At 39.7% G+C, this 16,349-nt stretch overlaps 1 protein-coding gene across 1 annotated transcript in view; it reads right to left on the reverse strand.

Moving 5' to 3' along the window:
• Positions 1–16,349, reverse strand: part of EML5 (EMAP like 5) — a 288,831-nt gene that overhangs the window by 194,956 nt on the left and 77,526 nt on the right. The window contains exon 6 of the mRNA XM_084632418.1: positions 8,366–8,501. Coding sequence (XP_084488544.1) covers positions 8,366–8,501 — 136 coding nt within the window. The remainder of the gene's footprint in view (positions 1–8,365; positions 8,502–16,349) is intronic.

Here is a 16,349-nt window from a genome sequence, read left to right on the forward strand (position 1 = left end):
TGGATTGCCCTGGACTAGTGCTACCTGAATACTAACGGAGGTGGCTATATTTTTCATAAGTTCCTGTTATGTTATATAATCATCCAAAAATGGGGAGAATCATTCAGAGACAGTGGTCTCATCCAGGGAGAAACAAACGGGTAGATAAGCACTGTAGTGTACCTCTGTTCTGCAGTCTTTGAACTGGAAGGGTCAGCTGAAGGAAGCAACTGAAAGAAGCACATTCTCTGCTTACTGGATACTGGGATCGGTACAAACACTGGTAGCAGGTACAGTATATTGCCTTGATGGAGATTTATTGGTACATGGTGTGATGTTATATGATTAAAATATAACCATGTAGATCATTGTTGCTACCACTGTTCTATAATTGCAACAAATCTTGTACAAAGTGTGTCAAGTAAGGTGTCAATAGAAAAGTTATGGTTTGCTGAATATGATTATCCTATTTTTATGCATGTATCCTTTTTGTATCTGAAGTTATGAATATTGATTATGTACCTCTATTTCAAATATGTTTGCTCCAGTGGTATCAGCCACAGGGTAATTTTCATCCAGTCTGGCCAGCATGTTGTGAAGGGACTATTCAAATTGAATGGCCCACCAAAGAACACTTAACTCACAATGGACCACAGAAGAGGCTTATCCACACCTGAGGGACTTTCTTGTGAATGTTCCAGAGTATGGATAATGGCCTCTGCTATGACTCAGCGAAGCATGCAACAGCATGTGACTAGATCATGTGATCAGATCATGTGACATTAAAAGCCACCTTGTTACCTGTATTTTTCCACAAACTGAATGAGTCACGTAGCCCAACTTCTAATCAAAGGGCACACTCATATTTCTGACAGAGCTGGCAGAGACTACATGGGACTGAGGACCTTCCAATCATTTGGGAGCAACCAGAGACTTGACTTAAGCCAATTAGTTTATTTCATCACTGCTTCAAGCCTGACCCAAGGACCTTGTAATTATTGTATGTATTTGATTCCTTTAACCAATTTTAACTCTCACCTCTTTCTTTCTTTTTATAAATAAACTTTTAGATATTAGATACTAAAGGATTGGCAACAGCATGATTAATGGGTAAGATCTGAGTTATATATTGACCTGGGTATGTGGCTGGTCCTATGGGATCAGAAGAACCCTTTGATTGATTAAATTGGTTTTAAATAACCACTAATCATTAAGTCGAGTGTCTGGGTGTTGAATCCAGGACTGGAATACCTAAGGAGGTTGCATTTCTGACTTCTTGTTAGCCAGTGTGGTAAGAGAGAAGTTTAATTTTGTTGCTGGATTGGTTTGTCTTATGGAAGAATAATCACCAGTTTTGGGGTGTATCTGTCCTATTTCTCAGCAGCATGTCCTGAATTTGGTATTCTCAGTTGTGACCCACTGAAGCACGGTGACACATGGTCTAGGCAATGAGGACCTAGAGTCCAGAGGAACCCCTCAAGAATTTCCAAAAATACCACTGTTGGACCTGATATGGTACTAGGGACCAGCTGCAAGACATCCTGTCCCTGGACCTGCTCCTATAAGAATGATGGTACCGAGATTTTGATTTGTATGAAGAGGAACCAGGAGAGGCTCTAGTCCTTCTGTAATGGGATACTAATGAAACTCCTCCCACAGCAGCAATGAATCTAAAACTGAGAGGGAAAGAAGGTCCCTGACTGCAACATAGGTCTCAGGTGTTGTTGTACCAAGAGCATAGTGTGTACCTCAGATGAAATCAAAGCTGTTAAAGGTCCTGGCAATAGAGTCAGTCTCAATGGTACTGAAAACGGTGCCAGAAGCAACAACTTGACATCGGTAAACAACAAATGCGACACTGGGGAATGTTTAGCTAGGGCTGGCTTATTTCTAAACTCAGTACCAGACTTTTTTCTGCAAGTCTCTGTCAGTGACCTGGCTCTCAAAAAGGAATTGGCTAGGGGCATTCAAAGTATCCATCTTCTGGTATTTACACAGTACCAAAGAAGGAGAATGCCTTCTGTCTGGTTCCCTTTGATGAGGGATCCCTCCAAGTCCAACAGTGCACTTTGAGACAGAGTAGAATGTGAACCGCCACGTACCAAGAGGCTGGGTTCCGAGTGAGGGTGCAAAGCTGCCTCTATCAGGATATGGTGAAAATGAACTTACCTCAACTTCTTGGCCCTGGTCTTAAACCCTTTACAGAGAGGGCACTTCTGCCTTACATGACCCTCTCCTAAATACTTTAAACATCTGGAATGAGGGTTGATAACTGGTATAGGTATGTTACAGTCAGAATAGAGTTTAAATCCTGGGGATTTAGACACACTCCTGTACTGAGCTTTAAGCCTGAAGAATATTTTATATATATATATATATATAAATAAAAAAAACTAGACAAATTTCTAAAACAAGTACCATAAGCTATCACTATAATCAACTAACAAACTATGTACAATAGAAACTAGAAACAATTTCTCTAAGAGAAGGGGAAAAGTGTGACAAGCACACACATTCTCCCATTACCATCTACGAAGAGTAAAAAGGAACTGAAAGGGATTTTCCCCTTTATACCCTTAGTTAGCAGCATGAGTGTGCAGAGGGTGCAGGCACTATCCCAACAGCTAGTGCTCTGAGAAAAAAAGTTCTCTAACTGCGGTGCACTGGCATGCACACACCTAAAGTGAAATGGACATATGCAAGCACACAAAAAATAAACTATGTACCCTCTGCATGGAGTTCTCTTTAGGGGATGCTCAGGACTCAGGTCTAGATGGCCTGCTTCTTCCAGGAGGCAAGTTGAGAGAGGAAGATAAGTGGGAGAGAGGCCCCCACCCTCCAACTTAATAAAAATATCTAGAGGAAATTCCACAAATGGAATATTGTGGAGTTTTCCAACCTCACCCAAGGGCTCCTCCCACATATTTTCCCAACACAGAGAATATAATTGGGCTCAATAGCTTCTGTTGTTATTACGGCTACTATTTTGGAAATGACAGGGAAAAACAGCGAAGAACAAACTAGGGGAAATCTGTCTAACACCCACCCCTGGAAAGCTCTTAAAAGTGTTTTGGTGGTTAGTTGTGTTGTTGGTAAACCACCCTTTGAATTTAAAAATAAAACTTCTTTGTTGTATACAATAAGCTAACAAATACGAGATTATCTGATGTCAATTGGAAAAAATCTCCCCATTATTCAATATTAGAGTTGAATATTCAGATGGAAACAAAGATAAAAACATCATGCTTACAGAGAAATTCTACCAATAACTCATTTTTATAGGTAAGAGACAATAAATTATATTTGAGGTGGAAATTAAATACTTGGGGTTTTTTTTAAATGGTGCTGTGTAATATAACTGAAGAGTCATTTTGTGAAGTAGGATATCTTTAAATTAGCCTTTGGGAAGAGTCAGATGCTTGTGGAAGACAAGAGTTTTAGCCAGATAAAAAAGGTGAAAGTTGACAACACAATCATCTTGGTACACTTGATGAAGTAGGGCTTGTCTACACAGTAACTTAGTCTGCACGAGCTGAGGTATAAATTGTAATGCACACCAACGTTGCCCATACTAATTGGCCTGGCCCATGCTGATCCTAGCACACCAGAAGTTCTTCATTGTGTGTTAACGTAGTCCTGTTTCAAACAGTAACATTATCGCACAGTAGGGAACTTTTAGTGCATACCAGTAGGGTCCACATGGGCCAGTTAGTGTGCAACATGCTGGTGCAAAGTAAAATTTACACCCCCGCTACTGTACACTAAAGCACTTTAGAGACTAAACAGCAGCAAAACAACAATTTTAAGAATGTTGGAAATGAAAAGTGGCAGAAATACTTAATTCTGCTTTTGAACATCCAAATGAATTGGATGAGGGAATAAAAAACCCTCAGTAATAAGGGCTTTGAAGAGCACAGAATTATTAAAACCTCTCAATAGGAGTGGTGAGACTTATATTCACTGTCTCCTAGTGCCCAACCAATGCACTTTTCTCGAGGTGAATGTGACTTTTAATGAGGGAAAGCAGGAGCAAAAAGGCCTGCAGCACGATCCATCCAGAAGTTCAGGTCTGTGTGGCTGCCTCAGAACAATATAGAAAGCTCAGTGAAGCCTGGGAGCAAATGCAGTGCAGTTGGAACATTCAGAAAATTATGGGGTAAACTGATAAATTCTACTGAGCATGTACAAATGGTGACTTTTTGCAGATTATAATTCTTCCAAATCCTGGACAGATTTTTACAACTACCAGCAAGATGCAACTCTGCCAAATGTCAAGATTTTGCCTTTGTTGCAAATCACAGATGTGCTATAGTTGTTCAAAAACAGAAATTTTTCTAACATTTTTAAAATATAGCTTTGCCACTAACCTAATTCTTAAAAATGGCCAAACAGTTTTTTCTCAATTCCCTCCCCCCCCCAAATTTTTTTTTAAATTTAACAAGAGACAACTGACAACAAGAAGTGTTTGGCGACCTCAATACAGAAGTCACTACTGCACTACTTACGTTTTTCTTTTTCTAAAATAGAAAGATGTGTAATTTTGTTAAAGATGAAAATAACACTTGAATTAGAGAAATCACTGGGAGAAAAAGAGGGAAGATATTTTCTAATAAGAGGTTTTTTAGAAAGAAAAATAGTGATAACTGAAATTCAGAGACAATTGTCATATTATTTTGAATATTAGTTGCGTTTTCAAAAGGAGAGATAATAGTAGAAAATTTTAATGTTAAAATTGATTCAATAATATACAGATCTACTTAAAATCTAACTCAGAGCACTGGAACATATCTTAAGATCAAATTAGAAATAATGGGTTAACAAAGGCTTGGAGATGGAAACACAGAAGAGAACAACCATACTTTTTTCATTAATTCTTACCAAATATACTTAAAATTAGATTACCTCTTTCTAACTCAAAGGTGAAAATCTAATAATAAAGACATTACTTGGAACCCAGATCGGGCTTTAAATGAGAACTTAATACATTATTATAGGATGTAATAATAAGTAATACTGAAAAAAAACTAAACAATATTTTGAAGCAAATATTCCTGGAGGCTGTCATAAATATAAAGGGAAGGGTAAACCCCTTTGAAATCCCTCCTGGCCAGGGGAAAGCTCCTCTCACTTGTAAAGGGTTAAGAAGCTAAAGGTAACCTCGCTGGCACCTGACCAAAATGACCAATGAGGAGACAAGATACTTTCAAAAGCTGGGAGGAGGGAGAGAAACAAAGGGTCTGGGTCTGTCTGTCGTCGTCTTGGCCGGGGACAGAACAGGAATGGAGTCTTAGAACTTTTAGTAAGTAATCTAGCTAGGTATGTGTTAGATTATGATTTCTTTAAATGGCTGAGAAAAGAATTGTGCTGAATAGAATAACTATTTCTGACTGTGTATCTTTTTTGTAACTTAAGGTTTTGCCTAGAGGGGTTCTCTATGTTTTTGAATCTAATTACCCTGTAAGATATCTACCATCCTGATTTTACAGGGGGGATTTCTTTATTTCTATTTACTTCTATTTTTTATTAAAAGTCTTCTTGTAAAACACTGAATGCTTTTTCATTGTTCTCAGATCCAAGGGTTTGGGTCTGTGGTCACCTATGCAAATTGGTGAGGCTTTTTATCCAACATTTCCCAGGAAAGGGGGGGTGCAAGTGTTGGGAGGATTGTTCATTGTTCTTAAGATCCAAGGGTCTGGGTCTGTAGTCACCTAGGCAAATTGGTGAGGCTTTTTACTAAACCTTGTCCAGGAAGTGGGGTGCAAGGTTTTGGGAAGTATTTTGGGGGGAAGGACGCGTCCAAACAGCTCTTCCCCAGTAACCAGTATTAGTTTGGTGGTGGTAGCGGCCAGTCCAAGGTGTAATATTTTGTACCTTGGGGAAGTTTTGACCTAAGCTGGTAAAGATAAGCTTAGGAGGTTTTTCATGCAGGTCCCCACATCTGTACCCTAGAGTTCAGAGTGGGGGAGGAACCGTGACAGAGGCATATCCCATAACATAAAGTGGGTATCAGAAATAATTAAACAACATGTTTTAAAAGCACTAGATAGAGAAGGAGTGAACAAATTAATGAAGGAATTGTTAGAGTTAGAAAGAGAACAGGTAGAAAGATATAAAATGGTCTTCTTTTAGATAGAGGTATCAGGATATTAGCTGATTAGACTTTCAAAGTCTACAGCAAGAGTTAATCTTGGCAATCATTTCAAACAGTGGTAGCCCTTTCAACCTATGGATAAGAGTAATGGCGAATGAAAGAAAAAATTATAAAACTTTTTGTGAACTTGTTAATTCCTTTTTTTCCTTTTTCTTTCTTTTTTTTTAAAAGTTTAAGATATATGAGCAGGTATCCTTATCTGTGCTGTAATATCTTTGCATTAAATACCACGTTTACAAAGTTCCACTAATGAAATTTCAGTAATTTCTGCAGGTGATGCTAGTCTTATTTAAGATATCTGAAACCCTTAATCTTGTTGAATGCTAGATTGAAACAAGGGAAGAAGAAGCAAAAGAAAGCCTTATCCAAAAAAAAAAAAAAAAAAAAAAAGCTATTGTCCAAATACCTGCCTTTCCCCTGGAAAGGAAGTAGGGGAAAAAGCAGAGATTTGAATACATTTGGCTCTTGCTTAGAGACTCTGATTACGTTTGCCAGGATTCTGGTTAGCACTGCTGACTGGACACGAAAAGCCCGGTTACCTGCAGTAACTGGTCTCTGCCACCGGGCGGGCAGGAAGAGAAGCAGCTGCCATTGGAGTCTGGAGGAACAGGTTTCACAGTAGCAGCCGTGTTAGTCTGTATCCGCAAAAAGAAAAGGAGTACTTGTGGCACCTTAGAGACTAACAAATTTATCTGAGCATAAAGCTGTTGTGAGCTGCATCCGATGAAGTGAGCTGTAGCTCATGAAAGCTTATGCTCAAATAAATTTGTTAGTCTCTAAGGTGCCACAAATACTCCTTTTCTTTTTTTTGGAGGAACAGTGGAGTACTCAGGAACGGCTCCGGCAGAGAGAGGTACCAGCAGCTCCCACGTCCTGCCCCGAGCATAGCTCTCCCTGCCCCGCTCACCCTTCCACTCCCAGATCATGTCTCTCTTTGCCCCACTCACACCTCCACCCCTGGAGCATGGCTGTCCCTGCCCCATCCTGCCCTAACTCACCCCTCCACCCCCGGAGCACAGCTCTCCTTCCCCTGCCCTGCCCCAGTCAACCCCTTTCCTCTGGAGCCTGGCTGTCTTGCCAATGTCATGCCCAATCACCCCTCCACCCATACAGCCCTGCTCAGCTGGCAGAGGCAGGGTGGTGGAGAAAGCAGCAAGCGGCGGGGTGGGGCAGGCAGGAGAAGAGGAGCAGGGACGGGCCTCAAGGGAAAGAGGTAGACCAAGGGGCAGGGGAGGTTCCGGCACTCAGTGTCCAGTTTTCACTACTTAGAAAGTTGGCCACCCTAACTGTGGTAGTTATTTTTCTTGAACTGTCTCAGTAACAAGAAACTGACTGTCCACTCCAGGTCATTTTAAATGGACCGCAACCCATCTTGTTAGGATATCTCAGAATCTTAGTGGAGTTGCCAGGTCAATTACAGTTCAAAATGGTATGTTTATTTTACTGTATATGAGAGCAGTTATTTATTGATACTGATATATTTGGCTAGCTCAAATCATCCTTCAATGTACTGGGATCTTGCACGACTGTAAAAAATAACAAACAGCTTCAGCAATTGGCTGAGAGGCCCGCAATAGAAGTGCTGCTGAAAGTGACAGTATGTTTCAGCATGTCTGAACTCTTTTCATGAGTTGGTATTGAATCAATATCTTAGGCCAATATAAGAAACAAACATATTGCTGGAGGTGCCTCCTTTTCAATGTGTCATAAAACCGAGGACTTGAGATTATTTCATATGATATGGCACCTTCATGGTTATGCCTGACCGGTGCTGAGTACGTAAGTGCTATTATTGTTAGCCAAATTTCACCACAGCTAGTTGCAATCTGCCTATCAAAATGACCTCTGCAATTTCTGCTGCAATACACTAGTTCTCATTTCCTGTCCTACATTGTTATACAGTGTTACTGCATACCATGAAAAAGCAGCTGTGTTACAACATAAGGGTGGCTGCACCTCAGCAGTAAGAAAAGTTTTCGCTCTATGTGCTGTAACTATTTCACAGAACTGTTGTGAGTCTTATTGAATATTTGAAGTGCTTAGTGATCCCCAGATGAATGGCCATTATATAAGTGCAAATTATTAATTTTTATAGTGCAAATAAATTGTTCATATTAATATACATATAAATTTATAAAACATTTCCATTAACTTTTTTTTAAATAGATATTACTTTTTCAATCTATGAAGAACTTCCTTTTTGATGGTGTAACAAAAATGATAAGACTATTTTACCTTTATATCCCTGGTCTGTTTCCCTGAGATCAATCACAGTAATTGGTTTAAAATTTAAATCCCATAGACGAACACAGCCATCCCTGCCACCAGTGGCAAAACCTTCCTCACATGCATTCATGCTGAAAATTCCTGCCTAAATACAAGAAAAAAAAGTTTAAAAATATGCAGTTTACAGTTACTATTATGCAAAGCAAAATTATTCTTCATAGTGATAGGAAATATTTTCCTTTTTGTTATGTCACAGAAGGCAACATAAATTATACAAGTACATGTTTTATAATTGAGAGTGTCAGAATACATGTAATAATTAAAGAACAATTTTTAGTATTATGGATTTCCTCCCAGTGTTGTAATGGAATTGAAAGTGGTACAGAAAGAACTTCATAAGAACATAAGAATAGCCCTACTGGGTCAGACCAAATGTCCATCTAGCCCAGCATCCTGTCTTCCGACAGTGGCCAGAACGAAATGCCCCAGAGGGAATGAACAGAACAGGTAATCATCAAGTGATCCATCCCCTGTCACTCATTCCCAGCTAGGGAAAACAGAGGCTAGGGACACCTTTCCTGCGCATCCTGGCTAATAGCTATTGATGGACCTATCCTCTATGAATTTATCTAGTTCTTTTTTGAACCCTGTTATGGTCTTGGCTTTCACAACATCCTCTGGCAAGGAGTTCCACAGGTTGTGTGAAGAAATACTTACTTGTATTTGTTTTATACCTGCTGCCTATTAATTTCATTTGGTGACCCCTAGTTCTTGTGCTATGAGAAATACTAAACAACACTTTCTTATCTACAGTAACTCCTCGCTTAACGTTGTAGTTATGTTCCTGAAAAATGTGACTTTAAGCGAAATGATGTTAAGCAAATCCAATTTCCCCATAAGAATTAATGTAAATGGGGGGATTAGGTTCCAGGGAAATTTTTTTCACCAGACAAAAAAATTATATATCACACATACATACACACACACAGTATAAGTTTTAAACAAACAATTTAATACTGTACACAGCAATGATGATTGTGAAGCTTGGTTGAGGTGGTGAAGTTAGAGGGTGGAAGAAGGTGGGATATTTCCCAGGGAATGCCTTACTGCTAAATGCTGAGTTAGCATTCAGCTGAGCCCTCAAGGGTTAACACATTGTTGTTAATGTAGCCTCACACTCTACAAGGCAGCACGAATGGAGGGAGGGGAGACAGCATGGCAGACAGAGACACACACCCTGTGTGTGGGAGAGAAAGAGAGATGTGCATTCCCCTTTAAGTATGCTGACACCATTCTAAGTACATTACCTTTAAAAAGATCAGGAAGTTGAGATAGCAGCTGCGGCCAGCAAGCTCTCTCTGTCCTGAGCCCTGTCCTGTCCCCACCCTGCTCTATATGGAGAAGTGGTAAGCGGGGTGGCAGGAGTAGGGGGGCACCCTGACATTAGCCCTCCTCTTCTCCCCTCCCCTGCACAGCAAGCAGGAAGCTCCTAGGAGCAGCTCCAAGACAGAGGGCAGGAGCAGCACATGGCAGTGTAGGGAGGGACAGCTGAACTGCCGGCAATTGATAGCTTGCTGGACGGCTGATGCACAGGGAACTCAGGGAAGCGGGGAGCTGATAAGGGAACTGATGGGGGACCTGCCAGTCCACCCTGGTTCCAAGCCCCCACCAGCTAGCTGCAACAGGCTGCTCTTCCTGCAAGCAGTGGATAAAGCAGGCGGCTGCCAAACAATGTTATAAGGGAGCACTGCACAACTTTAAATGAGCATGTTCCCTAATTGATCAGCAACGTAACAATGAAACAACGTTAACCAGGACAACTTTAAGTGAGGAGTTACTGTACTTTTTCTACACCAGTCATGATTTTATAGACCTCAATAATACATCTCCCCTTAGCCGTCTCTTTTCCAAGCTGAAAAGTCACAGTCTTATTAATCTCTCCTCATACAGAAGCCGTTCCATACCCCTAATCATTTTTGTGGCCCTTTTCTGAACCTTTTCCAATTCCAATATATCTTTTTTTGAGATAGGACAACCACATCTGCACACAGTATTCAAGATGTGGGCGTACCATGGATTTATATAGATGCAACATGATATTTTCTGTCCTATTATTTATCCCTTTCTTAATTATTCCCAGCATTCTGTTTGCTTTTTTGACTGCCATTGCACATTGAGTGGATGTTTTCAGAGAACTATCCACAATGACTCCAAGATCTCTTTCTTGAGTAGTAACAGCTAATTTAGACCCCATCATTTTATATGTATAGTTGGGATTATGCTTTCCAATGTGCACTACTTTGCATTTACCAACATTACATTTCATCTGCCATTTTGTTGCCCAGTCACCCAGTTTTGAGAGATCCTTTTGTAGCTCTTCGCAATCTGCCTGGGTCTTAACTATCTTTTGTAATTTTGTATCATCTGCAAATTTTGCCACTTCACTGTTTACCCCTTTTTCCAGATCATTTATGAATAAGTTGAATAGGACTGGTTCCAGAGGAGACCCCTGGGGACACCACTGTTTACCTTCTGGTTGAGCTCAGGAATGACGCAGTTATACCGACTGAACTCCTGGTATAGACAGCATTATGTCGATGGGAAGGCTTCTCCCATCAACACAGCTACTGCCTCTCAGGGAGGTGAGTACCTATGCCAATGGGAGAAGCTCTCCCGCCAGTGCAGGTAACATCTTCACTAAGTGCTACAGTGGCACAGCTGAACAGGACTGTAAGTATGGATAATCTCAGGTTTCTGACCCTGAATTTGGCTGCACTAAAATACATGTTGTTCAAGTGAGCCCAGTTTATCATGAGATCCAGATCATTCTGTAGAACTGATGAGTCAGTCATTATTTATCACTTCGATTTGACTGAATGGGATTTTTTGCCATTTACTACCTACCTAACTCAAAAAACAGTAGAATTAATGTGTTTGCTGATATTCAGTAGGTAGAGAGAATTGCTGAAATATTACTTTCATCCTGATACTGATGATCATAATGCTGCTGCTTCTTATACCTAAAGAGTTTAGTTTCACATCCTTTTGCCTTAGGACTCCCTCTAACCTCTGCAAATATCAATGGAAAGACTTCCACTGCCTTTACTGGAGTTTGGATCAGGGCTTTAGTTGCCATTAGTCTACTCCTTCAGTTAATTAGGCAAAAAGTCAAGCAATGTTTGACATTTTGCCTAAAAATATATATATCTAATATAGATCTGCATTAGTAGGAGCACTGCCAGCAGATTGAGGGAAGTTATTATTCCCTCTATTTGGCACTAGTGAGGCCACATCTGGAGTAGTGTGTCCAGTTTTGGGCCCCCACTACAGAAAGGATGTGGACAGATTGGAGAGAATCCAGCGGAGGGCAACAAAAATGATCAGGGGGCTGGAGCACATGACTTACGAGGAGAGGCTGAGGGAACTGGGCTGAGGGAACTGGGCTTGTTGAGTCTGCAGAAGAGAAGAGCGAAGGGGGATTTGATAACAGCCTTCAGCTACCTGAAGGGGGTTCCAAAAAGGATGGAGCTCAGCTGTTCTTAGTGGTAGCAGATGACAGAACAAGGAGCAATGGTCTCAAGTTGCAGTGGGGGAGGTCTAGGTTGGATATTAGGAAACACTATTTCACTAGGAGGGTGGTGAAGCATTGGAATGGGTTACCGAGGGAGGTGGTGGAATCTCCATCCTTAGAGGCTTTTAAGGCCCGTCTTGACAAAGCCCTGGCTGGGATGATTTAGTTGGTGTTGGTCCTGCTTTGAGCAGGGGGGTTGGACTGGATGACCTCCTGAGGTCTCTTCCAACCCTAATCTTCTATGAAAAAGGCATGACTGGTATAACTAATATTGAAATAAAGATAAATACAACACAGCTGCCTAATATATTGTACCTAATCCTGATTTTTTTTTTTTTTTTGGCCAGGAGCTTCGATTTTATTGATCCAAAAATCATTTTCAAAAGTGACTCAGTCACTTAGGAATTTAGATTCCATTTAATTCCATTTTCAAATATGTATTGCTCCTAAGTCACTTAAGAGCCTTTAAATTTTTACCTTATCTCTATTTTTTAAAATATATTTTAAACACTAAGTTACAAGCAAACAAAAGTAACACCAGATGAACATTTAAAAACAACCAAAGCATGGAAATGGTTCTAAAACCTACTTGTGACTCCCTCGCACCACCTTATTCACCATAATAGTCCTGCCTATGCAATTTCTACTTTGGATTAGCTCTAATTAGGGCTATGCTTGAAAGATCATGTGGAAAGCATGTGCAAGATGCAACTGCCCACCTATTAAGTTGTACTGGAAAACTAAACATATTACACCTGTTCCCCAAGAACAGCAGTGGCTTCCCTTTTCACATGCAGGTACAATTCAAAGCATAGACACTGACTGATCTATAAAAACATATGTGATAAATGAATGGGGGGAGATAGCCCCCATTTATGAACACCCAGCCAGCCAGTTATCTGTAAAATCCCTCTTGGTGTCTGTTCTCGGCTTGCTTTACCTGTAAAGGGTTAACAAGCCCACAGGTAAAAGAAAAGGAGGGGATACCTGACCAAAAGAGTAAATGGGAAGGCTAGAACTTTTAAATTTGGGAAAGAGGCTGGAGGGACAGAGCAGCAATGCTGTAAGCAGCTTTAAGCCAGGTATGATCATAAATATCAGATTATACCTAGAACTACTTATCTGAACCTCCAAATGTGTAAGTAGATCAGAATGTTTAGCTAGACTCAATCAAGTTTATTTCTGTTTATTTTTCAAGGCTTGTGGATCTCCTCTGTGCTAACCCCAGGTCTTTTATTTGCTTGTAACCTTTAAGCTGAACCCTCAAGAAAGCTATTTTGGGGGCTTAATTTTTGTAATTGTTTCTTTTAAACTCTAGCAAAATGCCTAAGTTCCACATGGATTGTTTTCCTTTTTGTTTTTAATAAAATTTACCTTTTTTAAGAACAGGATTGGTGTCCTAAGGGGTTTGTGCATGTTGTTTGATTAGCTGATAGCCACAGCTAATTTCCTTTGTTTCCTTTCTCAGCTCTTCCCCGGAGTGGGGATGAAAGGGCTTGAGGGTACCCCTCAGGGAGGAATTCCCAAGTGCACCCTTGTGTTCAAAGGGTGGTTTGTTTTTTTTTATTTGGGCGGTGGCAGCGTTTACCAAGCCAAGGTCAGAGAAAAGCTGTAACCTTGGGAGTTTAATACAAGCCTGAAGTGGCAAGTATTAATTTTTAAAATCCTTGTGGGGCCCCACTTCCTGCACTTGGAGTAACAGAGTGGGGATTCAGTCTTGACTGTATGAGATATTGCCTCTCCCTCCCACTTATGTCCTGCACAAGTCGACATCAGCTATAACACCTGAGGTAACTGTCCCCCCCGCAGCAGTCTCGGGGAAGCAAATTCCCATTGGAAGGCCATTGACTCTGGAATTCACTCCCTTTACTTGCCCAGCAAAGCCCAAATTGGTTCACCTTCAGGCTAGTACAAAGCCAATCTCTTTTCTAAAACATTTTTATGGATGAAAGTTGGTGAGGACAGTGAGTATTTTTTCTAGGGAATGTCATTGTTAACTTCTGCCTTGAAAGAATAAAAAAATTCTCTCAAAGTTTTATTATATTGTGGAAATGTGTTCCATGACATGTGAAAGGAGTGTATTTCACTATAGAAATCTAAAAATAATTAAGCATTTTCCTATATATTTACACTATAAATGTAGGTCAGTGTTGATTGAATTCATAATTAGCCAGTCCAATAGGAACAAAACTCTGGGTGACAAACTGTGTTGGCCAACAAGACCAGCTTTAAAACATTCATTTAAATTATTGTTTCCATCTATACTTAATTAAAGCTCAGCGTACCACCATGGATGCATGATGCTTAGGTGCCTGTTATTTAACCTCAGCCTCTGGCATCAGTCCACACAACTTTAATATTCACCTCTGAAAGCATATCCCAAAATAAATTATTCAGCTATTGAGAAAGCATCTGAACTTACTGTGCAAAGTTCAACCATAGTATGCAATAGTCTTTAAAATATAGAGTGATATTTTTTGTTTTAAATAATATATCATATAGTTTATTACACATTAATATGAACGTATAAAGGGTTTGAAATTCATAGGTCATTTCTCAATTACTATCCATAAAACACTGCAACTAAGAACTTTCTATAGCCTAGTCTTTCTAATGACACAGTAGCGTGCTTTGATAAGTTTTTTTGGTTAATGGCTTTAGTATTAATTTTCCTGTATCAGATCCACCATCTATGACTAAGCTCCTGAAGTGCTACCAATGTGTGTTTGTATATCTCTTTGTCTTCTTTCCCCATTCAGCTCTTTGCCCCTCCTGCTGATGCCTTCCCTCTCAAACTCCTGGTCAGTTCCATCTCTTACCCACCCTTTCCACTCCTGCTCCAAATAAATTTAACTCTCCAACCCCCACCTGCTGTTACATTCCTTCCTGCTCATCCATTCTCAGCCCGCTATAGTTCTCTTTCTAGCTTCTTGAGAGCTTATTTTCAGTTACTCATGCATTAGAACCCCTAAATCATTTTCAAAGTCACTGCTTTTCAAGCTAGAGTCCCCCATTCTATAGGCATGGCCTGCATTCCTTGTTTCTAGATGTATAACTTTGCATTCGGCTATAATAAAGCACATTTTGTTTGAATAGGCAAAGCTTACCAATGATCCAGATCACTCTGTATGATTTCCCTATCTTCTCCATTATTTATCATAACCAGTTTTTGATGTTATAATTTGTAAATGATGTAGTGATTTTATGTTTACTTCCAGATCATCGATGAAAATACTGAATAGCATCAGGCATAGTACCACTCCTTGCATAACCCCACTAGAAACACCTCCATTCAAAAATGATTCCCCATTGACAACTGTTTTTTGAGATCTTTTAGTTAGATCTGTTCTTAATCATTTTAACAGGTGATCTACTGATATTATGTAATACTAATTTTTAAATCAAGGTTCACATGGTACTGAGTCAAACACCTTACAAAAGTCTAAGTGTGTGTGTATATATATATTTGGATATCTATATATCTCAAGTTACCTGTATAAAAAATTGAAATCAAGTTTGTTTAAAAGACCTATTTTCCATAAAACCATGTTGACTGGCATTAATTGTATTCCTACGCTGTATTTCTTATGACCTGAATCACATATCAACTTTTTCCAGTATTTTGCCCAGGATCGAGGTCAGGTTTACCAGCCTGTAGTTATCCTGGTTATTCAGCTTGTTCTTTTTGAATATTGGCACAACACTCTCTTCTAGTCTTTTAAAATTTCCCCAATATTCTAATTTTTAATAAATCTTATGATTGGTCCAGAGATCTCTTCAGACAACTGTTTTAGGACTCTTGGGTGCAAGTTATCTGGGCCTGCTGATTTTAAAATGTTTATCCCTAGTTGATGTTGTCTAACATCCTCCTCAGTTAGTAATAGCCTGGAAAGTACTTTAATATCCTCAAATAATGAGTTTATCATCTTGCTTCTTCACACATACAGAACAGAAATATTTACTGAACACTTCTGCCTTTTCTGCTTCATTATTAACAGTTTTACCATCTCCATCTAGTAATAGGCCCAACCATTGCTAGAATTTCTTTTGTTCCCGATACATTTTTTAAAATCCTTCTTCTTGTCTTTAGCTCTGCCAGCCTTGGATTTTCCCTGATGTCTTTAGCTTCCCTTATCAATTTTCTGCACTTCATAACTTCTAATTCTTATCAATTGCTACCTATTTGCCCATTTTTCTATTTTATATAATGCTTTTTAATTTTCAATTGGTGCCTTAACTTCACTGAAATAGGATGGGCTTTTAGCCAAAGTTGTCATCCTCCTTCATTGTAGAATCATGGATTTTTGATCATCTAATATATTCTTCTTTAAATAGTCCCAATTTTCAGTCTAATTTTTTTCTCCCAAACAATGTCACTCAATTTTCTTGAGCATTGGGAAATTAGCCCCTTTGAAGCACCAG

This window comes from Lepidochelys olivacea, assembly GCF_965140295.1.
Source record: "Lepidochelys olivacea isolate rLepOli2 genome assembly, chromosome: 6".
NCBI classification, from domain to species: domain Eukaryota; kingdom Metazoa; phylum Chordata; order Testudines; family Cheloniidae; genus Lepidochelys; species Lepidochelys olivacea.